Source organism: Daphnia pulex, chromosome 10 (assembly GCF_021134715.1).
Source record: "Daphnia pulex isolate KAP4 chromosome 10, ASM2113471v1".
Lineage (NCBI taxonomy): Eukaryota > Metazoa > Arthropoda > Branchiopoda > Diplostraca > Daphniidae > Daphnia > Daphnia pulex.
This window is the reverse complement of record NC_060026.1, coordinates 14,360,412-14,385,070: the sequence shown is the minus strand read 5'-3', so window position 1 is coordinate 14,385,070 and position 24,659 is coordinate 14,360,412. Positions and strand designations below refer to the sequence as shown.

Below are 24,659 nucleotides of genomic sequence, written 5' to 3'. Positions count from 1 at the left end.
TAGTTTCGCTCGAGTCACACATCCGCCAAAAATCAATTTCATTTTCTTGTATTTTTTAAGTTTGACGTTAAAAAAAAAAACAGTCAAAAAGGTTGGAGATAAAAGGTTGATGATAATATCCATTGTGTGTAAAACAAATAAAAAAAACATTTAAATACAATTCGGGACGAATTAAAAAACTAAAAAAAGGAAGGGAATTGTTAATGTACACGTAATACATTCAGATCGACAAACCAAACAGGTCAGTGGCGTGCTGTTTTTTGAGAATATAGGCTATAGATTGTTGTAGTGTGTGTGTCAAATTGTCGAGTTGTGTTTTATCTCCAGGGCAGAGAGGAATAATAATCGGTGTAGAGTTTTGTTTGTTGGGTTGGGTTGTTTTTTACTTCCTTAGAGGTGGAAGCGATGTTGATTGGCAGAGCTGGAATATTCCGGTCTATAGGAGTGGGCTGACGGTGGTTTGTTCATGGAACGGTGACCAGCCCTGTGAGGAGTTCCATATTCGGACATTCGATCGTGAACTTCATTCGGGTGTGGGAACATGGCTACCGAATGACCGGAAATCGTGTTGGTTGAAGATCGTCGCGATCGGTGTCCGTCATTGGCGTAACCTTGGTTGACTTCACCTGTGAATGGAAACCGGTTGGAGACGAGTTTTCATTATTTGGGTGTGAACAACATTTAAATATACCTTTGTAGATGATGGGATAAGGTTGAAGTGATAACAATTTCACATGACGGACTGCGAGGGTAAATGCCAAGGCGGCAAGGACCAAAACGTCGGCCACTCCAATCATTGCTAGGATATAGGCCCATCTCAGGCCACACTGTCCGGGATAGAAATGTCTGGCTGACGGACCGCATACTTCTTGAACAGATGGATCTGACCAGCCTCCAGGGAAAGCCAATACGCCCACGACCAAAAAGGCACCTGCCAAGATTATAAATATAAACACAAACATTAGAAAACGACGTCATGTTATTGTTGTCTAATAAATCTTTCACGGTAATAACTTGATGGAAAGCGTTCCGGTCTGACAATACAAGTGATAAGAGAGAGATTTCTACTTGTCAAGAAGAGAAAAAAAAAGGGGAAAATATTAAGACAATAGACAGAACAATGCCTGTGTTGTCGAGCAGAAAGTTGAATGACGTATTTAAAAAAAACCATCGCTGGGCTTTCACCGTTTTTAGAGATTAAACGATCAGTAGATTTGGGTCACGTTCCACATCGAAAATACTAACTTTTTTATAGGAATAGCTATAAACTATTTTTATAGTTGAGTGGTTATTTACCCGAGAAGAATTGGAGCCAGCCACAGATATGGAAGACTGTTGATGGGCTGAAGAAGAAGAAGAAGAGCATGGCACACAAGCATAAAACGATGATGACCACTGAAAGGCCTACGAATACTGTGGCAGATCTGAAGGCAGGATTCAGGATGGTGCTGAAATCTTCGAGCTGCCCTTTGCAGATGATTTCCTGACCGACTGCACTTTTAACCAAACTGCAGTGCTTCCACAGCCCAAAATAACCTGTTCCCTTCGACTCCACGGTGTCACCTATCCACTGTGGCTGGATGAAAACCACCACATCAATGATGGCAAAGCAAAATGTGAAGACACTACGAAAATAAATACAAGAATGTTAAGTTCAACCTATTAGTTAATTACTTAAAAATACTCACCCCCATAGGACTCCTACAGCTTTGCTGCTTCGCAGGTAGTTGGAAGTGTGCATCTGACTGGATTCGATAAACTCAACTTGAGCAACACTGGCCACCATTTCTTGCCTCAAAATTCCTCACACTAACTTAGGTACGAGAATTCGCCAACATGAACGCAAAAGAATGTGAAGATATTCCGATTTGAATCTTATCTGAACAATCAGACAGCGTTGGAGAATGTTTGTATCAACTTGAAAGTGACTAATTGTTGAGTCGAATCACATGTTTCACACTTCAGCCACTCTGCACAACAAAATACGCAGCACACCGAACTCGAGGGATAGACGAGAGTGCCGCGCGTCCCTAGTGACTCGAGAGCATTCAAGTTACTACAGCACGGGCCGATTTGGCATCTTTTTTGGCTACAGACACACCTGTGTTCAAAGAGACTTTTTAACAAGTCTGTCTACCTGTTGACCAGCAGTACACTCGATGCGGATCTAAGTTCTGACCACCGGCTATTTCACAAAAGTATAACTTGCTGGAGGGATAGAGAAAACCAGTTCTACATTTTTACAAAAGCATTATGATTAGTCGCAGTTCGAGGAACAGGCATTCGGGGTAAACGCCGTTATACTCACTCAAGGTCAATCGTGTTAATGGAGAATGGCAGACGAATGGGAAAAGAGATTGGCAGACGAGATTAATGCTCAGTGGAGTTCCAGGACTGAAATTATAGTGTCGAATGGGGGCACATGATACCGCAGGGGAATGTATAAAAGAGTGCTCGGGGAAACGTGTTTTATTATTTTGTTTTTTAAATTTGTATATCGAGGGCGGCAGCAGCTCCGGTGTTCAAGGCTGAAGAACAATGTCCATGTCGGACTCTAGCTAATAGCCTTGCTTCCAACGGTTCTCCTAGTTGATACCAGTCGCATTAGCTAGATGTGGGAATAACTACCAAATATGTCAAATAAGAAGTTACACAAACGTGACGTTGTCATTGACAAGACGAGTTAGTCGAACGTTTCATCACATGTCAGTTTCTTCACGATGCCAATACGTGTTACGCCGTTCGGCCAGAAAAGAATCAATATCAACTTCATCAAGATTGGTAAGACCAAATCGATGATGAGAATCTCTTCAACTTGCTTCAACATTTCGTGACGGCCGTTTGCATGCCAATTTAAATGTTTTATTAGTTTAAAGAAAACGAAGATCTGGTTTCGGTGAGGTCACATAAAACTGCGTGTGCCCTCTATTCGGTTAAGCCGATTGAATTTTACTTCATTATTTTGATACCTCGTCGTTTCTTTCATGTGCCCACAAATTGTTTGCGGCCTTGGGCTTTGAACGGAAGTCACAGACCACCAACGGAATTTTACCGGACATACATGGATAAGAATTTTGACACATTCATTTCCCGTTTCGGAGAAATGTTGTCTGGTTTTGTTTTTCCTCATTTCAGCACGCCATCTGGCGGTGAGAAAATCAACGAATTCTATACTGCCATCTAGCGGTAGATTAATTATGCAATAATACGCAATGCGCACAGCAGTAAAGAAAAGTAGGAAAGTGAAAGAGAACACATTGAATAAGAGATATAAATAAATAATGTGAAAGGGAATCGTTTGGACCTTTCACTTTGCCGCAATTGTGGTGGGAGATTAGAAATCTTCTTCGCTTCAATGATTTTGGGGTGATGTCACGTTGAGCGGAAAAATTAGAAATCGGTTCCATCACCAGCGTAGTAAAACCAACACCATCTTTTCATCTTGTACAAAGTTTCGTGATCAAAAATAAAAAAAAAAGTTCCAACAGCGCAATTGTAGCTCATCGCCCACTCCCCTTATTAAATTCGCACGCAAATTCTCGAGCTCTAAAATTTAGCCAAAGAGAATTCCAGAACGACATGAGAATGTTTTATTGAGTCCAATTCATCACGTTTCGTGTATAGTGTGTGTGTGTGTTGCATCGATACCAATTTTATCTCCATGACTTGCGTATAGTATAGCGCGGATAGAGCTCGGCGGACAGATACCAAGTCACGCGGCAGTGGAAATAAATATTTTGGCATCGTGTTACTTGTTGTTTTTCGGCGTTTTTATGTATACTGCATGCGTGGCGTGCTTGACCTGATTATTTCCACGTCTGTAGAAAATATATCTTTCCCCTGCGACAGCGACAGAGATAGACCCTGCGGAAAAAAAAGGCCTGCATAACTGGTTACAATTTTTTCTCTCTCTCTCTCTTTCAATAACCAGTCTTTCCTCGTTAATGTTTATTTTTCTTTCTGCTCTCTCCACATATATATATACGTGTGTGTGAAGGCTCTTCTGGTTTAGAATTTCCAGTCGTATCCAGTCTCAATTTTCATTAGAACCTTCTTTATAAACACAACACTCGGAATTCCGCACACAAACTTTTTTTTTTTTCAATTTCGTTGAAATATCGTGGGTCACGAAATGAGGAAATCAATGCGTAATATAACGTCACATGCTGGATAGACTTCGGCTCAGTCACACACGGTTAGGTTTGAGTTTATCGATAGCCCGTGAACAGTATTATAATATACGAATATTCTCGAAAACGCTTTATTCTTTTAAGAAGCTAGAGCCTCGGCTGTAAGCATATATATATGTATTCCTTTTTTTAAAAGAAAAGTTTAGATGATGGGCTGTGTTCTATCCCTTTGTGTCTGATGGGAATAACCGAGGAGAGAGAGAGACTAAGGGGCGGCTGGATCTGAAAGGCTCGCTCGGCGTTGGCTTAGTGCTATAGTCATTATCGAACGTGAGATCGATTTCATTATTACGTTGCAGCGGGAGAGTATCCGAGACACGTTTGCCGAGGTGCATTATGAAGTTTAGTCGAGCGCTCAACACAGCATAGCATAAAAACCTATCCGCCGCCACATCTTCTCCTAGCAGAGAAGTCCACAACAGCTGTTTCCCCGGTCTTGGCCATTAAGCGCAGCAAAGTAAGAAACTAATAACGAGTCTATTTGAGAGATTGTTTTTTGTCCTCGCCCTTTCGCTATTTTTCCAAAACAGCAGTCGATCTCTGCTCTGCTGTTGTTTGTTGTAGATTCACGTAGCGTGACGTTGCGTAAAACGTGTTATCGCATGGAGCCAGGCAGACCCACCTCCTTCTTTTTCTTTCATAACGTTATTGTATATAATGCTAAAAAGTCAAAATCAGGCCAGCTTAGCCTAGCAACGTTAGTGTAACACAACAAGTAGAGCCACTGCATCTGTTAAGTCAATAACCTATCGTGCTGGCGATTTATCTTTCAGTTAAACGTAAGTGAAAATGAATTATTTTTGCACAAAAGTGTGCAGAAAAATTTTGCGAAAAAATCGCCGCAAACTTAATGACATTTAGTTGGCTTTAAACGAATTATTTGTATACAAAAAAATCTGGTTAAGCGGTTCAACAAAGTTGGCAAAACATGCGAGGAAAGTCTCGGAGAAAAAACTTAACGAAGAAATAATTCCAAACCAACCACCAGAGGGTTCCACTGTATCAGATTCGTCATCCGAAAATTTTCCAGTCACTCTAGTGCAAAGTCCCCAACAGTCTCTATAATCCTTGTGTGCTGTGAAGTTGGAGTGTGTTTTTTTTTGCATCCTGGCAATTTTATTTTCGGGCTCAAACGAGGAGGCCGGACCTCTTTCATTACCTCTTTTAAAAATTAAGAGAGATACCTGTCATCCGCTTTTCTCGCCCTGGTAATATCATTGTTATTTCGGTATCGGTACCATGTTATGTCTTGTGTCAAACAGTGTGAGATTAGGACGAAAGTGAAGGGGCACACGGCAAAGTTAACCTTCTTTTATTGACTTTTTCTCTCGGCGTTGATCTAATTTCGTGTTACGTTCTATTTTATTTTTCCAGCCTGAAAACACGCGTTTGTCATCTTTTGTTGAGAAAATTTGCTCCACTACTATGGTAATGATCAGACCTGGTTAGATAATAATGTCTGGATTAAGGCAAATTGCAACGGAACCGGACAGTTTGGATTCCAAGGGTCAGGACGTAAAGATGGAAAGGAGCCCACGATTGAGACACCACACAAAGTCCCACAGTGAAAGGATTTCCGATTCAGAGCTCAGCACAGAAACCAACAGCCTCTCTGCAGAGTCAAATAATGACAATGGCAGATCACCTGTGAAATCAACACCATCTGGATTAGACCTACACCAGGTCAAGTCAAAGCAGCGAAGAAGAGGTGCAGAGTGGGAAATCATCGATAGCTTCAAAGGCCTCCAAACGGTAGATCAAGTACCCCTCAAACTTGAAGGTGTTCTTCTCAAAAAACGAAAATGGCCCCTGAAAGGATGGCACAAGGTATAAACTGAATAACTATTTTAATTTCATACATTCATTAACAATTTTTTTTTCTTATTTTTCCATCAACAGAGATACTTTGTACTAGATAAAGGCAGTTTGATGTATGCTAAACGCTCAGCTGATTTAGCTCGTGGCAAACCCCACGGCTCTGTTGATTTAGGACTATCAGTGATATCGGCTAAGAGACGTCGATGTCGCATCGACATTGACGCAGAAGTATTTATTTATCATATCAAGGTACAACTAAACACAACCACCAATTTCTGTAAATTGACTAAAGAATCTTGTTTTTTATTGATCAGGTTAAATCACGAGAAGAGTTTGGACGATGGTTAGAGGCCTTGAAAGAGCATCGTCAATTCCGTCAGCATCAATTGCACACCCGGGATTCAGCTCAGAAGATGGTGGCTTCTCCGGTGCTATCTCCTGGCAGTCGGGACGAGATGAGCCCAACGGGAGGCGGTGGCCTTCACGTATCGAGCAGTTTTGGCACAGCAGAAAGTCTGATGCCCATTTCACGGGAAGGCTCGCTGATGCGGAACTTGAAACCATCCAGAGCAAACATGCTGCTCAGCGAAAGTTCTGCAGCATTGGAGCAATTGAACAATGACATTGTTTCTGCTCAGGAGAGGCTCATTCACCTGGTCAAGTGCGCCGGAGCGTGGAGCCACTCGTCCGACAGTCAGTCGACGACGGGAAATATCTCACCAGCCACTAAAAAGGATCGAAAGAAATTTGTTTTGAGGCGCAAAAAGAACAAATCCAATACTAGCACTAACTCGGCTGAGCCACCTGCTTCTGCTTCCATGTCTGAATCCGAGTCGGGTAAGTTTTTCTCACGCTATAAATCAGTTGGTAAATAAGTTGTCCCGTTATTTATCTGTCTTGTTCTTCTTTTTCAACAGCAAATATCAACAACGCTGCTCTCAACGATAAGCACTCTCCACTCAGCTGTAGCATCCCGTCCCTCTCGCCATCGATGAACGGCTCTTCGGCGACTGAAATGTTGGCACCGCCCACGTCTGACTCCAACATGCTCTCGCCAGCCGATCCAGGCCACGATTTTCTGAATGGGGCTCAAGATCTGATTGGGCGGCTCACAACGTGTTTACGCACTTTGAATCACGAACGAGAGCGACTCAAGTTGGTCATTGAAACGGCAACAGAGACGTCGTCCATATCTTCTCGTAACGGAGCGACTTTGCAGCGTGACGCTGGCGTTGGTAAGGAGGACGAGTGAATGATGTCAATTGTAAAATGGTTCAGCATATGAAATGCGCGTTACATCATCTGTGTTTTTTTTTCGTGATTGCAGCAGTTCCTAGCATGGTTGCCTCTCTTCGCTGTGCTCTACACGTGGCCGTCCAGCAGAACAACGAATTGCGTGCCCGTCTGCAGAAGATTCGGAGTGAAGCCGAGGTGGCCATTGAGGGCCCCAACTTGACCATGTCCCTGGAACTGGATTTGAACGCTTCAGCCCGACTGGGCCACCATTCTCTCTCTTACAGTAGCTCATGCGTCAGCCAATCAGAGTTCTTTGATGCCAAGGAGTACCTGACCGACGTAGCCGTCAGCGATTCATCTTCTGACGCCAGTGAAACGGAAATGGAAGGCGAAAACGAGGCGGAAGAGGAAGGCAGTGTCAGCGAGGCCAGTGAAATGGGCAACGAAGCATCAAACGATCCAGGTTTTTTTTTCCCCCTCCTGTTTGCTAACGATTATCATTTGGGAATTGCCTTTTAACGTGGAATATTTCACATCACAGAATCTCCCGAGCCTGTGGTCAAGTGCACCACTGGGCGCCGGACAAAGTTACCCGCCCCTAAACCCAGTACGGAGGATTTGAGTCTATGGAACTTGATGAAACGCAATATAGGGAAAGACTTGTCCAAAGTCTCAATGCCAGTCGTCCTCAACGAACCAATAGGTACGCTCAAAACACACACACACGTAGACGTCGAAACAAATTGTCTCCGTTACCCACCTACCTATCCCAATAACCTCCCTAGTTATTATTATGACTATACTTTATGGAGGGGTCCCATACTAATAGATTTACCCGCTTATTGGCTCACGAAAAAAACAAAACAAAACAGGCATGTTGCAACGACTTAGCGAAGAATTAGAGTACAGCGAGTTGCTGGATAAGGCTTCTGAAACGGAGGACCCTTACGAACGAATGGTACTGATTGCCGCCTTCGCCGTTTCGGCGTACGGGTCCTCGCACGTCCGCGCTGGTCATAAGCCATTTAATCCCCTACTAGGCGAAACCTACGAATGCGTACGAGAGGACAAGGGCTTCAAGTACATTGGCGAACAGGTAGGAGGCCTACCTCATAGTGTGTCACCTTTTTACGTAGTTATGACTCAAAGATTAAATAAGGGACTTGTAATAACTGGCACACGTATTCACTTGTAGTCATAGGGTGTTGTGTAAGTGGTCTTATTTGTCTCACCTATTTTTTGTTTGTTTGTTGTTTGTGTGTCGATTGTTATCTCTTGTTTTTAGGTGAGTCATCATCCGCCCATAAGCGCCTGCTACGCATCTTCCGACAACTTTGAATTCTGGCAGGATATCCGAATCAAAACTAAATTTTGGGGCAAATCGATGGAGTTTCAACCTCTGGGTAAAATATCAAATTCAACTTTGATTGATCATCATTCTCAATGTTTTATCAATTTATTTAGGAACGGTCAATGTTCGACTTCCTATGCACGACGATCATTACCGTTGGAATAAAGTGACGACTTGCGTTCACAATTTATTTGGCGGTCAGCGCTGGGTCGACCAGTACGGTGACCTCATCATCACCAACAACAAGGGCATCCGCTGCAAGTTAAACTTTGCCAAAGCCTCGTATTGGTCGTCGAATCGATACGAAGTTGTGGGCTCCGTCACTGATCCCAATGGCAAACTTGTCCACCATTTGTTTGGTAATTTTGTCTTTTCTTTTTTCTTGGCACGGCTTTGATTATGTCACGACGAGAAAAGAGTTATGGCATTACGTGATCGTCATCATCCAATAACAGGAAAATGGAGCGAAGGTTTATACTGCGGAGTGGCGCCTTCGGCTCGATGCGTCTGGAGACCTGGTGCCCTTCCAGAGGATCACGAACACTATTACGGCTTTTCCCGATTTGCGATTGAACTGAACGACCTTGAACCTTGCCTGGTGGACGTCCTACCGCCAACCGACAGCCGATTCCGACCGGATCAGCGTCTGCTGGAAGAGGGCAACGTTCCAGGAGCTGAAGCTTCCAAGTTGCAACTGGAGCAGGCGCAGCGTGAGCGGCGCATCGCCAACGAGCAACGAGGTATCAAGCACGAGCCCAGATGGTTCAGATGCACCACGTCTGACATCGACGAGGCCGAGGGCGAGAAATGGGAATTCGCTCACAATTACTGGGATGCTAGAGCCCAGTCGAAATTCCGGGACATGAACATTGTTCGTCTCTGGTAGTTTATTTAATTCGACAAAGTCAAAAAAGAAAACAATCAGTAAAAACAAAAAGAAATTAGGTTTCAAAGTGTGTCGCTTTTTTTTGTTTTCGTGAAAGAAACAAAACGGAGCCTCTTCCCCTCACCTAAAAAGAAAAAGAAAAAACTAGCTCCTGGTTTCACAGCCAACCTGGGCCTTTTTTTATTCCTCCTCCCTGTTCGAGTTAAGATGATGAGCGAGAAGGATAGAACTCGGTTAGCTCATGTGGTTTGGACAGACTTTGGGAAAGTGTGAGGCTTGTCGGGAATTGACAAAAAGACCCCTGCTGCTGCTGCTGCTAATAATAATTTCGTTTCTGACATATTTTTTCTTTTCGTTTTCTCGAAAAACTGGTCAACGTAATCAGTTGGATTTTGAATCCTCTACCCTTTCTCCGTCTAGCTTAAAAATACCCACACACTTTTTTTATTTCGTCCATTTTTCACGCCTGCCACATCCGTCTGTTTTTTTTTCTTTCTTTTTCAATCAAAAAACCAAAATCGTGCAAGCATATTCCAGCAACCCCCTTTTTGGGAATTCGTTCACTGTCCTGCCGAGCTTTAGGACGTCGAGAGACCCGATTTATATAATTTAGGAGAACAAAAACCGACTGCCCTCATTTTTCTTTCTTTAACTTCTTTTGTGTGTGTCATTTATAAAATTGTTATACTTTAATTCGTCCTAAAGGAAACCGTCTGCCGGACACAGATGGTTTAAGCATTTAAAATGCCTCTCCAATTTTTCTACAAATTGAATTGAAAAAACGAATGATAACTATCACACACACAAGACGAACAAAATATGAATCATTTGAAAAACAAATGTCATCTACCAATCTACCCAAAAGGAAAAAAATAACGTCCTGACTTAATTTATCCTTCTTAATCCTGTCATCGTCGGCTTCTCTTATTATTATTTTTGTATCGACGCAAATCACATTTCCCCTTTACTCGCTTTCGGTGAAGAGAACTTACGTAAAAACAAAAAAATAATCAATGGGGATGTCTTGTTTTTTTCCCAAGTTTTATTTACACCCCCCAAATTTAGTCTTTGTTTAAGTTTAGTTATAAAATAATTCTGAATGGTCTTTCACTTTTTTGGGGTCTGTCTTGAAACTGTTTCTCGGGTCTGCTATAAGCCAGATAATCAATCTTCTTTTTTTCTGTATTTATTCAGATTATTTTTCAGTTTTTGTTTTCTGTGGTCGAAAAATTGGGAAGAAACACACCACACAAAAATGTTGGTAGTTTTGCCCTCTGTTCCTCTTCCTTTCCCTCCCCTTTAATCTTTAGAATATTATATACATATTACATTATATCGTTTACCACACACATCCCTTGTATAGGAACCAGCAAAAATTGAATAATAAAAAAAAAAATATGGAAATGATAAGGAGAAAAGAAAAAGAGGATGTGGTGTGTTTCGAAAGTTCGTGTGTGTGTCTCGTATCAGAAGAAAATGTGTAAAGTCGAGCGGATAATAAAAAATAAAAGAATTCAAACTGCAGAGTATTTTTCTCATTTTTTGTTTTGTTGATGGTTTCAGCAAATGGTTTTATGTTTCATCTTGTACACTTTTTGAATTCGCCGCATTCACAACAGAGAATAATATGAAGAAAAGGAAGGAAAGAAAATTATTAAGATTAAGAATAGAAAATAGAGAGAGAGAGCACTCGAACAACAATCTTATTTTGGAGTAATCAAGCCAGGAAATAATTTCGAAGGAAAAATGTGCGCAAGTTGACAGTAGTAAAGTTTTTCCTTTTGTGTTTGTAAAAATTTTAGGCGTTTGTTTACGATGAGGACAAAAATGAATCCAATTCAAGAGTTAAATTTGCTTTTTTTTTCTTTCTCAACGTATTGCGTTTAAAATAAATTAACAACATCACGAGTGTGTGTGTTTGTTTTGTGTTAAGGCTCTTTCATTATTTTAATATGTGCACACAACAAAGATTTTTTAAAAAAAGGCGATTTTCCAGGAGTTCCTTTGCAAAGAGAAAATTGTTAATGCTGAAATTGTTAATTTTTGTGTGTGCAGTTGATTCGCCAAGGCACTTTTTAATTTGAAAAAAAAGTTTTTAAAGAGAGCATCGATGTTGCGACAAGACACAATAGGTTTTCAACGTAGGCGTAGGGGAGTAGAGAGCGAAAAAATTTGCAAAGTGGAGAAGGGGGAAAAAAATAATAATTCAAAACACCACACACATCAATGATGATTTTTCACCAAAATATACAGAGTAGTTTTTTTTTAAAGATATTTGCGCTGGCATAAAGAGGGAAAACAATTTGGGTGGTTCGCCATTTTGTCTTTTCTTCCAAGCTTTTTTTTCTCAGTGTTTCAAATGTTTCCCTAATCAGGGAGAAGAATGTGGCTCTGTTTCAAAATTTGTGCAAGTGCAATTGTAAGGGGGGTAATATTAACTTGTGCGGCATCCAAGGGAAGGGGAAAATATTTCCATCACTCTTTCACTTTCTGGTTTTTTTTTTGAAAGTCAAAGAGAATATTTAGAGAAAAATAGAGAGAACCGAATAATAATAATAATAATAATTAATTTTAAATGATTTTGTACCTAGCAGACTGACAATTTTGGTAGGGAGGTTTTTGTTTGTAGATAGTAATTAAGAAGGGTAGGACATTGGGAGAGGGGGGATTTCATTGATAAGTAATAATAAGCGATGACGGCTACACGAATTTTTCGAGACCCTTTTCCTTCTTTTTGCTTGTTCGTTTTTTTTCTTTTATCGCCATTTTTCTTTTGTTAAAAAAAAACGTTATTGGGAAAAATTAGGAGGTGATATAAAGTAGAGTAACCAATTATTGTAAACGAATAAATATTAGAGGGTGGGTAGGATTGGAAAAAAAAGCATATTACAAATATAATTGGCCGTTAATCATCGCGCGTAATTTGGGGTAGAGGGGTAGGGTTGGTTTTTGTAAAAGCGGAGCCAACTGAAATCGAAGCTCGCCTTTTAAATTGTTAGGTTGTTATATGTGTGCACGATAGGTTTGTTTTTTGCTGTTTTGAATTTTTACTTGCGGTTGGTGCGTTCAGACTTCATCGGGTGCCATGTCTTCGGCGGCGATGGTCTTGGCCACGTTGGCATTGGTGTCGTGAGTGACGTGGTTGTTTTCGTGCTGACCGCCGCCCGTAGTGGCGGACTGTTGCGGGTTGTTGGCGGTGGTGGCGGGCGGCGAGTCGGCAACCAGCGAAGTGTTGGCTGATCCCGTCGAATTGTTCAAATCGGCGCTGGGAGATGAAGCGGCGCGGGCCTCCAGTGCACGGATTCGCTTCTCGTGCTTGACTAACAGGGACTTTAGACGCCGGATCTCGTCCATGAGCTCTTCAACCACCTTTGTCTGCAACCACACACGAAAAAAAAAAGTTAATTTCCAGACAAATTTGGCGGAAATAATAAAAACGACATACGGGGACTCCCGAACTGGGTGGAGAGGCAGGTGCTTGAGGATTCGCACTGTCAGGGCTATCAGCAATAGCCGACTGGGATCCCGAAGGACTCCTCGGCGGCATTTTGCTTAACACGTTGTGCTTCTTTTGGACCTGCCCAAGTGAAAGAGAGGAAAATATTAAAACCACGAAACCAAAAAAAAAAATAAAAAAAATAATTAAAGCTAAATGTTAACCTTTAAATCCTGTTTATTAGTCGACAATTGACTACCAGATCTCATGGAGACAAGGATCGGGTTGTCATCTTTGCCGGCGAACCATTCTTCAGCCGACAGCGCGGGCACGTCTCCAGGAGTGTCGGGGTATAAATCTTCTTGGAAGAGCTCCGATTTCCTCGGTACAGTCATCGAGACGACTTGGCACAGGCCGGAATTGTTGAGTCGGAAGAAGCGGGTAATTTCACACGAGGTCACGTCCACACCGCGTTTGGGCATCATACCGATACCGCGCTGCGGATCGGGTGTCTGAAATGTATTGATGTAGTGCACGAATGGAGGCTCTGGAGTGATTTCGAAGTATCGAATCACGGAATCACCCTGTTGGGAAAAAGAAAAATGATTAGAATATCGACAAAACTTGGATAGAAAATCGTCTCTTTCGATGTAATATACCTTGCCGCAGAGGTAAACCATGTTGGTGTCGGCATCGTAAAGGGGAAACATGACACCGTTCGACGTATCCAACTCAACCATGACGATGGGATCGTTCAAATGACCGGGTGCTCGCAATGAATACTGCCTCTCGGACATCTTGGAGAAGCCTGTCGTAAAGACCAATCCATTTCGCAGGTAAATTGCACGTGTAGCTTTCGATCCTTCGTGACAAATCGCCTCCTGTAGACAAGAATTTCACATAAAAATCCACCCGACATTCTGTGCTCGGTTCATTAGTCACCTCGTCAACATTCCCATTCCTTGGATCGATGATGCGAATCTTCTTATCCTTGCAAGTGGTGAGCAATTTGGAGCCTTCCCAGTTCCAACAAGCCGAATAGACCAAATCGGGATGACTGTCAATCACAACTGTCGGTTCGCCAGTGCCCACGTTCCATATGACTACCAAATTATCTGAACCTGTTTATGAGCAGACGGCAGATAAAAAGATAAAAGTCAAGAAAAACGTCAGTCAAGAACGGAATGTAGACAAAAACAATGGCGGTGGTGAATTAAAAAGAATCGTGTTGACAGAAAACATGTCACGTACCCGCAGTGAGAAGGACGTTTTGAGCGGTTGGATGCCATAGAACCAAGCCAACTCTTCTCTGATGATATAGCAACTCCACAACTGGGTCAGTGAGCGTTCTGCAATTGAAAACAAAAATAGAATTTAAGAAAATTGATGTGTAAAGATTAGCGAATTAATGTGTTTATGTTACCTTGATAATCCATGGTCGGGTACTTGCCATACCTTGACGACACAATCTTCACTGCCGGAAGCGATCACGTTGTCGTTGTGCGGACACCAGGCAATGTCTAACACAGGGCCTTTGTGGCCGCCAACTAGTGGATGATCTGGATTGATTCTCCCCACCTACAATGATAGAACCATGTAAACAATCAGACATATGGAAATAACAAATTTTAATAAAAAAAAAGAAATGAACGAATTGTTTTTCTCAGCTGTGAAAAGCAACGGGAGTCAAGGAATATGTGCATGGTTGAGGGCGCAAGGGAAAAAATCTATTTCGGGGAGAAGGCAGGGAATAATCAGCACCCGCTGCGCGTGTAAAAAAGCGACTCTCATATGTTAAGGCTAATGACTCAGTGGCTATTTCTGGACATTATGATGAACCCTTTTATCATAAAAATTCAACACCGTCTGAGACTAAAGAAACCTAGTCTACAGCAGTTTTGAATCCACACACATTATCGAGGTAAAAGTCTTGACCCTATATGGTGTGATTTGCTGAAGTGGACAGAAGTGATGATGAATGATGTGAGAGGAGATCTACACTGTACCTTGGCCAACGGTAGAACAATGAACGCCCCACCACCTGCAGATTCCACAATAATGGCCAGGAATTTTGGGTTGACAGCACAGAACGTGGAATCCCAAGAAGATTTCGACACCCTGATGTTGTCATAGCACTGGTCTCTTTTCATGGCCTGCCCGTAGACATGCCTAAACTTGGAAACACGAACAGCACGAAAAGACATCCTGAAATGCAGACAAAGAATGGAAACGTCATTAATCTGTTCAACCAAACAACAAATCAGCGTGTAAACTGTCTAAACTGCAATCAAAATGGGAGGGGATGAATAGATAATGGGAGAAATACTTATTGGGCTCAACTGCAGCAATCAACGACACAAACAGGAGTGTCAGTCAATGGTCTAATGACAGAGTCACACTTATTTGATACAGGGGAGTTGACTACAAAATGTTAACCACAGCAGAGACCACAAACACCGAGATACGACTCTCGGATGCCAGGAGTCCGTTTGAATTTTAATTGTACAGGGTGTGGGTGAGAGAGAGGTGTGGGAAACGTGAATATAAACGCACTGTGTAAGGAGAGGAGACGGAGAGTAACGTACCTGTAAGAAAGTGCAAGGATTTCGAGTCAACAGAAATTCGGCGGGCAGAGTTGAAACCAAAGAAGTGGAAGGAAAGAAAAAGGGGGAGAGAGAAGGAAAAAAAGGAGGAATATAAAGCAATAACTTGGATATAAACTTGGGAAAAAAAAGCCGAATGTCAATTGATTGAAATTCGGTGTGGGCGATTCGATACAAAACTGCTGGGCGATCCCAGCGCTCTCTGGCGAGAAAAATAACTTAACTTTTGAGTCGCCTAGCCTTTTAAGGTAGGGAAAATTTTCCCCTCCCACTTTTGGCTCCACTCGCCGCTTGTGCACGTAACTGCTGCTCTTCGCTCACTCACTCAAAATGCCAGTTGTCATTTTCTTGTGCAACTGCCGTACACAATTTCGGGATCATTTAGACGGTAATCTAATACTACGAGATTGCGCAAAGCTTGTTAACAATCATTTGCTTTTACAAAAAAATAAAAATCAGGTGGCCTTGAGATACATCTATCGGCTATCAAATGAAGCTTAGAATTTCCGATATATCCCCCCCAACCAACAAACGCCAAAGAGACCCGCGTGCGTGATATAGCTCCAGACCTGCGTGAGTCATTCATTTTTTTTTTCTTTTTCGCCTCCCACCCCATTCCCTTTCTTTGTGCTGTGTGTACGTGCTTGTCAACCGCGTCATCCGTTCGACGGCGAACGGATAGGCTTCCCCACATACGTCCGGAGTTTACGTGTTTGTTACATATCTACGCTATTTTCGAACGCCCGTATATATACACCACCACATCTGCAGCCCCCACTTCGTCCCGCTATTTTGTTTTTTCTTTCTTTCTTTCGGCTACAAGAGCCCAGGCGTATCGAATCTATGCTGCAGCTGTGATAAACTAACGCAGGGAAAATAGCCCAACGGAGGAAAAAACACAACAACCGATATTCTTTAACTCGCTTTTTTGGAGGGCGAAAATTGAGACTGCAGACATTTTCAAAATTGAAAAAAGAGTGGAAATAAATTAACGAACTTTTGAATTTCGATCCGGGTAAACGTGTTGCCATATTTCAAATCAGTGGTTAATTATATACGGTATAATAATAAATTAAGTTTGTTATTCCATTTGAGAAAAATGTGGAATTCGAGATTTGAAAATACAAATTTTGAGAATTTCAAACGACTGTTGGGTTAAATTTGTGTTTCTGAAAACTGACACCAGGATCGCTAGAACATGTTTATGTATCCAGTTGTCCGGCCTTGATATTAATTTTCCATGTTCAATAGAACACGCCTTCCTGTAAAAACAAACATTGATCAACAAGTCATCACCTCCGAGTTCCCAAGTACAAAAACACTTTCGTTTTAGCTCAAATTCACATGAATTTTGATTTCATGTTTATCCTTAGTTCTATCCTTTAAATCAATTTGATAAAACTGCTGTCGTGTGAGTAAGTGAAATCGTAGGAAAAGAAATGGTTGGTTACAATTTACTGCGTCTTAAATCCATTGAAACCAGTTTGAAGGCCATCGTTCAGACAATTCGTTTCACGAACGGTTCTGTTGAGCGGATTCGTAATGTGAGTCGAGTGCAATGTCGGACGATTTCCGGCGTCTCTTCAACCTCGACGTCGGTCGATAAAAACATCGTGTATTCTCGTCACCAGGATTTCGATTTCCGTAGTCAAACAGTAATCCAGCGCATCTTCGAAAAGGCTTCTTTATGGCCGAATCTTACGGCTATGGTTAGCTCTTCGTTTAAATGTTTAAAGAAAACCACAAAAACATTTTGGATGATTTCATTTATTTCAGGAATGCGGATTGACTGGCCGCAAATATACTTACGGCCAATTAATTCAATTGATTCGTCGTTTCGGCAGTTCACTGACTCGGATGGGATTTAAGAAAGGTGAAGTGTTTGGAATTATTCTTCCGAATCTTCCGGAATTTCCTATTGTTTTACTTGGAGCGGCCGGTATCGGAATGCCAGTGACTACCGTGAATCCTACCTACACTGTTGAAGAAATTGCGCGCCAACTTCAACTATCTGGTGCCACTGCCGTCGTGACTACTCCGCAATTGGCGGAAACCCTTCGCCAAGTAGCTAAACTGTGTCCGGAAATTCGTCGTCTCATCGTTATTGGAAATCCGGAAGAAGGATTCGCTTCCATTGAAGACATGTTTCAAGATTCCGGCGATCTTTTTGACGAAAATATTGACGTATGAAATATTGAATTTTGTTCAAAGTAAATTAAATGGAAAGTAACATTTCATTTTACAGATTATTCCATCCGAAGACATATTTGTACTTCCATTTTCAAGGTACTAGCGTAATTCAATTCGAACAGTTGACACAGATTCGATTAATTGATCAATGGTTTTAATTGTCTTAATTAGCGGGACCACTGGTCCTCCTAAGGGTGTCATGCTTACCCATTCTAACTTGTGTTCTAACATGGCTCAAGTTGGGCATCCAGGAACAATGAAGGTTGCCTACTGTCCAGCGACATCCAGTAATGAGATTTGAAACTCGTTTGCTAATATCCCGGTTCAAATTTCCGTTGAATTTTGATTAACAGGTGATTCATCAGACTTGCAAGAAGTCCTGATTTGCGTACTCCCGTTTTTCCACATGTATGGGATGCTTCTCGTTATGTTGTCTGGGTTAGATCACGGAGCCAAGCTGGTAACTTTACCTCGTTTCGAAAGCGCATCTTACCTGAATTCTGTACACCAACATAGGGTAAGCATCGAATTGGAATCTTGAATCGACTGTTTCATTGTTAACTAAAATTCTACGAAGCCATCGGCGCTACACCTGGCACCTCCACTAGTTTCGTTACTCGGACTTCGTCCTGATTTAAAACTGGAAGCCTTTCACCGATTGCATACGGTCATTGTTGGTGCCGCTCCATTGGGACCAGCGGCAGCCACTAGGTTCATCGAACGTTTAAGGAAACCTGATTTATTCATGCAAGAAGGTATACGCTCGCAGGTTACATAGCTTTGCCTTAAATGCATCAAAATTGGTGGCATCTAAAGTTTATTAATATTAATGTTCAATTTGATTTTAGGCTACGGAATGACTGAAACATCTTGTGTTTGCCATGTTAGCCCGATAGTTAACAGCCAAATCGGTTCATTTGGAGAACCGCTGTCTCGGACTCAAGTCAAAGTTGTTGATCTTGTTACCGGTCTATCCCTTGGACCTGGTCAACATGGAGAGGTATGCATAAAGGGCCCGCAACTCATGAAAGGTTACTACAAGAATGAAAAAGCCACAAAAGAAACTATCGACAGCGATGGATGGCTTCACACTGGAGACATGGCTTATTACAACGAACAAAACCAGTTCTTCATTGTTGATCGATTGAAAGAGCTCATCAAAGTGAAGGGATTTCAGGTGTATATGATTCATCTGTTATTTTGTAAGGCGAGTAAATAATAATGATGTGAAAATTCTAGGTAGCCCCATCGGAATTGGAAGATATTTTACGACGCATTCCTGGTATTTTAGATGTTGCAGTTATCGGTGTCCCCGATGATATTGCTGGCGAACTTCCTCGAGCTTATGTTGTTAAAAAGGAAAGTATCTTGTTAACTGAGAAAGATATCATTGAATTTGTCGATGCAAAAGTGTCCCATCATAAAAGGTTGAAGGGCGGAGTTGTCTTTCTTGATGTGATTCCCAAAACTGCCACAGGTAAAATACTTCGACGTGAATTAAAGAGCTTGTTATAATTATAAACTTAAAATCTATGTGGGCTAAATGTCAGACCATTTTAAACGTTAAAAATTATTGTAGAAAAATATTTTATAATGAAATAGCAATTTATTTTTGGCAAAATTATTTTTGTATACGTGCTGAATAGTTCTCGGACGTTAAGAATATTATCTTTTGTATGCAATAAACTTAAACGAATCCTATTTCAAACAAGTAGCGGTATCCGGCTGAACGCAGTAACTATTTCCAAATTCCAACACTAGGTTCTCTGGGATACGTTAGTTGTTAGACCGTATCTGTCCTGCAATCTGTTATCTTTCTTCGTCCGCAATACTCAAGTTGTTTGAATTTGAAAGATGAAGGGGAAATTAACCCGAATTTATCCTAATCCTGATTAATTTTCAATAACATAGACAATCTAAACATCAAAATGGCAATTCAGAAATTATTGTATTTATTCGTGATTTGATTCATTCCAAACAACGTACATTTTTTGTCAAAACAAAACAAATATTTAAATAACAAGTTAACAACAGAGAAATTATCATCCGAATTCCAACAGGTGTTTTTAAGTGAATTGTTTTCTAGGAACACATAATCCCGAACTGGCAACTCGTGATGGATTTCGATACCGACCCTGTGGCATGGCTGGCAGTGAGTAGCGTGGTAGTAGAGAGGCATAGTCAGTGGGTATTGGAACGTGTACGGGATACCACTGTGTTTATTATAGCTTTTTTCTCGTCAGTTCGACTTCTACAGCTTCAAAACAACGTCATACCAACCCAGGTTCTTAATTTAGCTTTTAAGCTATACATTTCCTTGATACCTTATTGGTATCCAACAATAGCAAGTTGCAACTGTTTATGTTTATCAGTTTAACATACTGTATTTCTGGCAAATTTCGAAATCGTATAAATTCGTCTTATTATGGTTGTTTTAGACATTAATTCGCTACATTTTCACTGGAAATTGTAGGCAAAGCAATGGCGGGTCTCAGCATTCAACGTCTCAAATCGTTGGAAACTGGTTTGAAGGCAATTCAAGCCATCCGTTCCAAGACTGCCAGTCGAACTGCTGTACAGCTTCTTAAGCCGAGTGTCCAGATTCGGGCAGTGTCTTGTGCAACATCGGTCGGTAACTCGTCGATCGATAAGAACATCGTGTATTCTCGTCACCAGGATTTCGATCTCCGCACTCAAACAGTAGTGCAGCGCTTTATTGAACGAGCTTCCATGTGGCCGAATCTTACAGCTACGGTAAGTTTATCGTATCTTTTCAGTGGTTAAATGTTGTTGCGTGAGTTTCATTGAATTAAACGTCAATTACAGGAATGCGGTTTGACTGGTCGCAAATACACTTATGGTCAATTAATCGTTTTGATACGCCGTTTCGGCAGTGCTCTAGTTCGGATGGGTTTTAAGAAAGGTGAAGTGTTTGGAATGCTTCTTCCCAATCTTCCGGAATTTCCAATTGTTTTACTCGGAGCGGCCGGTATCGGAATGCCCGTTACCACCGTGAATCCTATTTACACCGTCGAAGAAATTGCGCGCCAAATGCAACTTTCTGGCGCCACTGTCGTCGTGACTATTCCGCAATTGGCGGGAACTCTTCGCCAAGTGGCTCAACAGTGTCCAGAAATACGCCGCCTCATCATAATAGGACAACCTGAAGAAGGATTTGCTACTTTTGGAGAAATGTTGCAAGATTCCGGTGATCTTTACGACGAAAATATTAACGTATGAAATTGAAATTTATTTTTTATAATTAATTACAATTTAATAAACAATTGGGTTTCAGGTTAATCCATCAGAAGACATATTTGCGCTCCCTTATTCAAGGTAACTTCATTAGCCATTTAATTTCTATAATATTTAATTATAAACAAAATTATTCCTACCTATTAGCGGAACAACTGGTCTTCCCAAGGGTGTTATGCTCACCGATGCTAATATCACCGCTAACATTCAACAACTGTTGCATCCAACAGCAATGAAACTTACTTCTCCACCACCGACTAGTAAAATTTAACTTAACTTGATATAGTTTTCTCTCAATTTAAGTTTTGTTTTTTTCTCTTTTACATCAGGTAACGCAACCGACGAGCTTCAAGAGGTTTACGTTGTCATTCTTCCGTTTTTCCACATGTATGGAATGGTTGGCGTTATGCTGACTGGTTTGGATCTAGGAGCAAAGATGGTTATTCTACCTCGGTTTGAAGGAGAGTCCTACGTCAATTCTCTACATCAACATCATGTAAACTTGTATTGCACTCAAACATCGCACTCAAGTGTTAAACTTTCTATCATTGAAACTTGTGGCAGCCGTCAACACTTCATCTTGTGCCTCCACTTGTGGCGTTTCTGGGACTTCGACCTGATTTGAAACTGGAAGCCTTCCAGCGATTGCATACGGTCGCCATTGGCGCCGCTCCGTTGGGCACAGCTGTTGCCACCAGATTCGTCGAGCGTTTAGGAAGGCCTGATCTCTTGATGCAAGAAGGTAATTAGATATTATAGTGACTTTGACGTAAATTCTAACTTGGTTCCTTTTGCAAATTAGGTTTCGGAATGACTGAAACAACTTCTGCTTGTCATTTAAGCCCAGTGAAGAATAATCAAATCGGTTCGTTTGGTGAGCCGTTACCGCGGACCCATGTAAAGGTTATTGATGTCGATACCGGTGAATCGCTTGGACCTGGACAACCCGGAGAAATGTGTGTACAAGGCCCACAAATGATGAAAGGATATTTTAAAAACGAAAAAGCTACCAAAGAAACATATGACAGTGAAGGATGGCTCCACACTGGAGATATGGTTTACTACAATGAACAAAACCAGTTTTTTATTGTCGATCGCTTGAAAGAGCTTATCAAAGTCAAGGGACTTCAGGTATACGTCATATTATAACGAAATTGGGTGAATTTCGATAGTAATTAATTAAATTAATTTTTTTTTTATGATCAAGGTATCACCTTCAGAGTTGGAAGATGTTTTACGCCGCATTCCTGGCGTTTTGGATGTTGCAGTGATCGGTGTTCCAGATGATATTGCTGGTGAACTTCCTCGAGCTTATGTTGTTAAAAAGGAAGGCACCCCGTTGTCCAAGGAAGATATTATAGAATTTGTTGATGCAAAAGTTTCTCATCATAAAAGGTTGAAGGGTGGAGTTGTCTTCCTCGACGCTATTCCCAAAACAAACACTGGCAAAATTCTCCGCCGTGAACTAAAAAAATTGCTATAATTTTACAGAGTTCTGAATTTTATGAAAAACTAAAGTTTTAAAATTAAAGGCTGGTAAGGTAACGGGTATTTTTTCTCATGCTGTAATTGCGAGTAGTTGTGAAACGAATTTTAATTGGAATCTCATGTCTTTCGCTTTCTAACGTCGGCATTTAAAAAAATGAATAAATCACAATACAATACGCATACACATATTCAGAACCAAGTTTAAACTGTGTAATTGAGTTTCTTTTTTAGACACTAGGATCGCTACCGTATATGTCGGTGGCGCTTCAAGGGCCTTGATATGTTATCTGAAACAGGTTGAAAACACTGAGCAGTGAGCTGTCATCCTGTTGTACCGTGTCTTACCGACTTACCGTTCCCAACACCTTTTTTCTAATCCATTTAAAATTATCGAACAAAAGGTCCAACGCAAGTGTTTCTTAAACTGACAATGTTCATAACTGATTTAGTGTTCTAAACTTTATGTTGTTAATAACAAAATGAATTACAACAATCACAGCAATAATAGCAATCAATTTCAAATGGAACAACGAGACGACGATTTGAGTATTAACGTTAGTTCGGGACTCGGTTTCACTTCCGATATGGATATGCATAACCGATGTTGCTCCGGACGATTCTGGTGCATCCAAGATATTTGTGGGATCATCTGCGTTGTCCTTACCTGGTTCCTTATCCTCTATTCAATGTTTGTGTCGTTTTTTGTTATCCTGATACCTGCAATTTCGACCCACACAATTTTCAGTGTGTTCAATCTCATCCTGTTTATGGCACTTTCGTCTCTTGCCTTCATCTCACATGTTAGAACAATGCTGACTGACCCAGTAAGTCTGTGCTTATCATGAGAGTACTTTGTCTCAAGTATTTACTAACTAATTCAACTACAGGGAGCTGTACCAAGAGGAAATGCTACAAAAGAAATGATTCAACGAATGGGATTGCAACAAGGACAAGTTATATTCAAGTGCCAAAAGTGCTGTTCCATCAAGCCTGAGAGAGCCCATCATTGTTCAGTGTGTCAAAGGTAATCATATTGTTTATTTTTTTTTAACACTGTAATTTTGATCCTAATTATAATTTGTTAACAGGTGTGTGAGGAAGATGGACCGTAAGTTCTAACATTATTTCATAAATATTTTTATAGTGTGAGATTTATAAATATGTGTTGTTATTGTTTTTTAGACCATTGCCCTTGGGTTAACAATTGTGTTGGGGAAAACAATCAAAAGTTTTTTGTCCTTTTTACTGTAAGTTCAATGTTATTACAAGGAACTGGAGATTATCACTAACCTTGTTTTGTTTTTATTTTCTCTGCAGTTCTACATAGCTACTCTCTCAGTGCATTCTTTGGTGCTGGTCATTCTGCAGTTCATATCATGCGTACATTCTGAATGGAAAGAATGTTCGACATATAGTCCGCCAGCCACAGTCATTCTATTGTTGTTTCTCGGTTTCGAGGCGCTGCTTTTTGCGATTTTTACAACTATTATGCTCGGGACTCAGATGCAAGCGATATGGAACGATGAGACCGTAAGATAATTTCAGCATTTCTAAAACTTAATTCGATTTCCATTAAAAATTGGTGTTTTCATTTAGGGCATCGAACAACTGAAAAAAGAAGAGGCGCGCTGGATAAGAAAGTCCCGGTGGAAGAGCTTCCACTCTGTCTTTGGCCTGTTCAGTATTCAATGGTTCTCCCCGTTCACTAATCCGCCTTTGGATGGGAAGAAAAGAAATGCATATTTGTATGCTGTTTGACGAAAGACAACAGGACTTGTTGTTTTAATTAACGGTTGCCCTTAAAAGCTACTGTGATGATTGTTATCGAACTACATAGTGCACTGTCTTGTCTTGCAGCTTAATTATTCGTGAAAGAAGGTGGTGTCTCCACGTACTTACTTTTTTTTCTAATATGATTAACTCTCGTTTTGAGTTATCAAACTGAAGACCATCGCGTATTTCATATTCAATCTTAAAAAAATCTGTCCATTCAAAGTCCGACCGTTTAAATGAGAAGTATATATATTACACCCCATACATAGATATGATCAATGTATTTTCCAGCCTCACAAGTTCCATAGTTCAAACGTTATCTCCGTATCTGTAAATTAGCTGAGTCAATGCGCGTTTAAAGAAACAACTGACCCTTACTTATGTAAAGCGTATTCAATTTACCCCACTAACTAAAAGTTGAAATGGGCGTTAA

General features: G+C 41.0%; 6 protein-coding genes across 7 annotated transcripts; 4 read left to right on the top strand and 2 right to left on the bottom strand.

The window, feature by feature from the left end:
* Positions 1-32: 32 nt before the first annotated feature.
* Positions 33-2,684, bottom strand: LOC124203911 (LHFPL tetraspan subfamily member 3 protein-like). The gene is made up of 4 exons (XM_046600807.1): positions 1,689-2,684; positions 1,297-1,625; positions 692-931; positions 33-626 (listed from the first exon to the last, which is right to left on the bottom strand). Exons 1-4 carry the CDS (start codon positions 1,784-1,786, stop codon positions 391-393), a joined length of 903 nt encoding a protein of 300 aa, XP_046456763.1. The 5' UTR covers positions 1,787-2,684; the 3' UTR covers positions 33-390.
* On the top strand, positions 2,684-11,005 carry LOC124203905 (oxysterol-binding protein-related protein 3-like). Its single transcript, XM_046600799.1, has 12 exons — positions 2,684-2,781; positions 5,565-5,618; positions 5,684-6,017; positions 6,090-6,257; positions 6,323-6,845; positions 6,926-7,243; positions 7,336-7,707; positions 7,786-7,947; positions 8,117-8,340; positions 8,530-8,647; positions 8,709-8,954; positions 9,051-11,005. Exons 3-12 carry the CDS (start codon positions 5,712-5,714, stop codon positions 9,479-9,481), a joined length of 2,868 nt encoding a protein of 955 aa, XP_046456755.1. The 5' UTR covers positions 2,684-2,781; positions 5,565-5,618; positions 5,684-5,711; the 3' UTR covers positions 9,482-11,005.
* Positions 11,006-11,008: 3 nt separating this feature from the next.
* Positions 11,009-15,985, bottom strand: LOC124203909 (coronin-6-like). 2 transcript variants are annotated; one of them, XM_046600804.1, is made up of 9 exons: positions 15,503-15,985; positions 14,924-15,122; positions 14,341-14,495; positions 14,169-14,266; positions 13,860-14,038; positions 13,577-13,798; positions 13,142-13,501; positions 12,927-13,058; positions 11,009-12,856 (listed from the first exon to the last, which is right to left on the bottom strand). In XM_046600804.1, exons 2-9 carry the CDS (start codon positions 15,119-15,121, stop codon positions 12,548-12,550), a joined length of 1,653 nt encoding a protein of 550 aa, XP_046456760.1. In that variant the 5' UTR covers position 15,122; positions 15,503-15,985; the 3' UTR covers positions 11,009-12,547. The 2 variants fall into 2 exon arrangements, with proteins under 2 accessions (XP_046456760.1, XP_046456761.1); XM_046600805.1 differs by having other exon boundaries at positions 15,244-15,509.
* Positions 15,986-16,766: 781 nt separating this feature from the next.
* On the top strand, positions 16,767-19,639 carry LOC124203908 (4-coumarate--CoA ligase 3-like). Its single transcript, XM_046600803.1, has 8 exons — positions 16,767-17,229; positions 17,297-17,704; positions 17,766-17,806; positions 17,882-17,997; positions 18,064-18,227; positions 18,288-18,465; positions 18,559-18,887; positions 18,950-19,639. The coding sequence occupies exons 1-8, from the start codon at positions 16,960-16,962 to the stop codon at positions 19,223-19,225; spliced, it is 1,782 nt and encodes a 593-aa protein (XP_046456759.1). The 5' UTR covers positions 16,767-16,959; the 3' UTR covers positions 19,226-19,639.
* A 184-nt stretch (positions 19,640-19,823) lies between these two features.
* On the top strand, positions 19,824-22,652 carry LOC124203907 (4-coumarate--CoA ligase 3-like). Its single transcript, XM_046600801.1, has 9 exons — positions 19,824-19,994; positions 20,184-20,464; positions 20,537-20,944; positions 21,006-21,046; positions 21,113-21,225; positions 21,295-21,461; positions 21,530-21,707; positions 21,768-22,096; positions 22,173-22,652. Exons 2-9 carry the CDS (start codon positions 20,192-20,194, stop codon positions 22,446-22,448), a joined length of 1,785 nt encoding a protein of 594 aa, XP_046456757.1. The 5' UTR covers positions 19,824-19,994; positions 20,184-20,191; the 3' UTR covers positions 22,449-22,652.
* Positions 22,653-22,747: 95 nt separating this feature from the next.
* On the top strand, positions 22,748-24,653 carry LOC124203910 (palmitoyltransferase ZDHHC3-like). The gene is made up of 6 exons (XM_046600806.1): positions 22,748-23,277; positions 23,341-23,477; positions 23,542-23,561; positions 23,636-23,700; positions 23,771-23,983; positions 24,050-24,653. Exons 1-6 carry the CDS (start codon positions 22,933-22,935, stop codon positions 24,209-24,211), a joined length of 942 nt encoding a protein of 313 aa, XP_046456762.1. The 5' UTR covers positions 22,748-22,932; the 3' UTR covers positions 24,212-24,653.
* Positions 24,654-24,659: the final 6 nt, after the last annotated feature.

What these genes read in the sequence shown, in the direction of transcription:
- LOC124203908 (XM_046600803.1), top strand. Translation starts at nt 16,960, where the DNA reads ATGGTTGGTTACAATTTACTGCGTCTTAAATCCATTGAAACCAGTTTG. An exon ending in TTTGTACTTCCATTTTCAAG is followed by an intron (nt 17,807 to 17,881) that starts GTACTAGCGTAA and finishes TGTCTTAATTAG; the next exon opens with CGGGACCACTGGTCCTCCTA. An exon ending in TCAAAGTGAAGGGATTTCAG is followed by an intron (nt 18,888 to 18,949) that starts GTGTATATGATT and finishes TGAAAATTCTAG; the next exon opens with GTAGCCCCATCGGAATTGGA.
- LOC124203911 (XM_046600807.1), bottom strand. Translation starts at nt 1,786, where the DNA reads ATGGTGGCCAGTGTTGCTCAAGTTGAGTTTATCGAATCCAGTCAGATG. An exon ending in CTGGCTCCAATTCTTCTCGG is followed by an intron (nt 932 to 1,296) that starts GTAAATAACCAC and finishes TAATCTTGGCAG; the next exon opens with GTGCCTTTTTGGTCGTGGGC. An exon ending in TTATCCCATCATCTACAAAG is followed by an intron (nt 627 to 691) that starts GTATATTTAAAT and finishes TTCCATTCACAG; the next exon opens with GTGAAGTCAACCAAGGTTAC.
- LOC124203905 (XM_046600799.1), top strand. Translation starts at nt 5,712, where the DNA reads ATGGAAAGGAGCCCACGATTGAGACACCACACAAAGTCCCACAGTGAA. An exon ending in TATTTATTTATCATATCAAG is followed by an intron (nt 6,258 to 6,322) that starts GTACAACTAAAC and finishes TTTATTGATCAG; the next exon opens with GTTAAATCACGAGAAGAGTT. An exon ending in GATGGAGTTTCAACCTCTGG is followed by an intron (nt 8,648 to 8,708) that starts GTAAAATATCAA and finishes CAATTTATTTAG; the next exon opens with GAACGGTCAATGTTCGACTT.
- LOC124203910 (XM_046600806.1), top strand. Translation starts at nt 22,933, where the DNA reads ATGAATTACAACAATCACAGCAATAATAGCAATCAATTTCAAATGGAA. An exon ending in CATTGTTCAGTGTGTCAAAG is followed by an intron (nt 23,478 to 23,541) that starts GTAATCATATTG and finishes ATTTGTTAACAG; the next exon opens with GTGTGTGAGGAAGATGGACC. An exon ending in CGATATGGAACGATGAGACC is followed by an intron (nt 23,984 to 24,049) that starts GTAAGATAATTT and finishes GTTTTCATTTAG; the next exon opens with GGCATCGAACAACTGAAAAA.
- LOC124203907 (XM_046600801.1), top strand. Translation starts at nt 20,192, where the DNA reads ATGGCGGGTCTCAGCATTCAACGTCTCAAATCGTTGGAAACTGGTTTG. An exon ending in GGCCGAATCTTACAGCTACG is followed by an intron (nt 20,465 to 20,536) that starts GTAAGTTTATCG and finishes CGTCAATTACAG; the next exon opens with GAATGCGGTTTGACTGGTCG. An exon ending in TTTACGACGAAAATATTAAC is followed by an intron (nt 20,945 to 21,005) that starts GTATGAAATTGA and finishes ATTGGGTTTCAG; the next exon opens with GTTAATCCATCAGAAGACAT.
- LOC124203909 (XM_046600804.1), bottom strand. Translation starts at nt 15,121, where the DNA reads ATGTCTTTTCGTGCTGTTCGTGTTTCCAAGTTTAGGCATGTCTACGGG. An exon ending in CCCGACCATGGATTATCAAG is followed by an intron (nt 14,267 to 14,340) that starts GTAACATAAACA and finishes TTTCAATTGCAG; the next exon opens with AACGCTCACTGACCCAGTTG. An exon ending in TGGTTTACCTCTGCGGCAAG is followed by an intron (nt 13,502 to 13,576) that starts GTATATTACATC and finishes TTTTCCCAACAG; the next exon opens with GGTGATTCCGTGATTCGATA.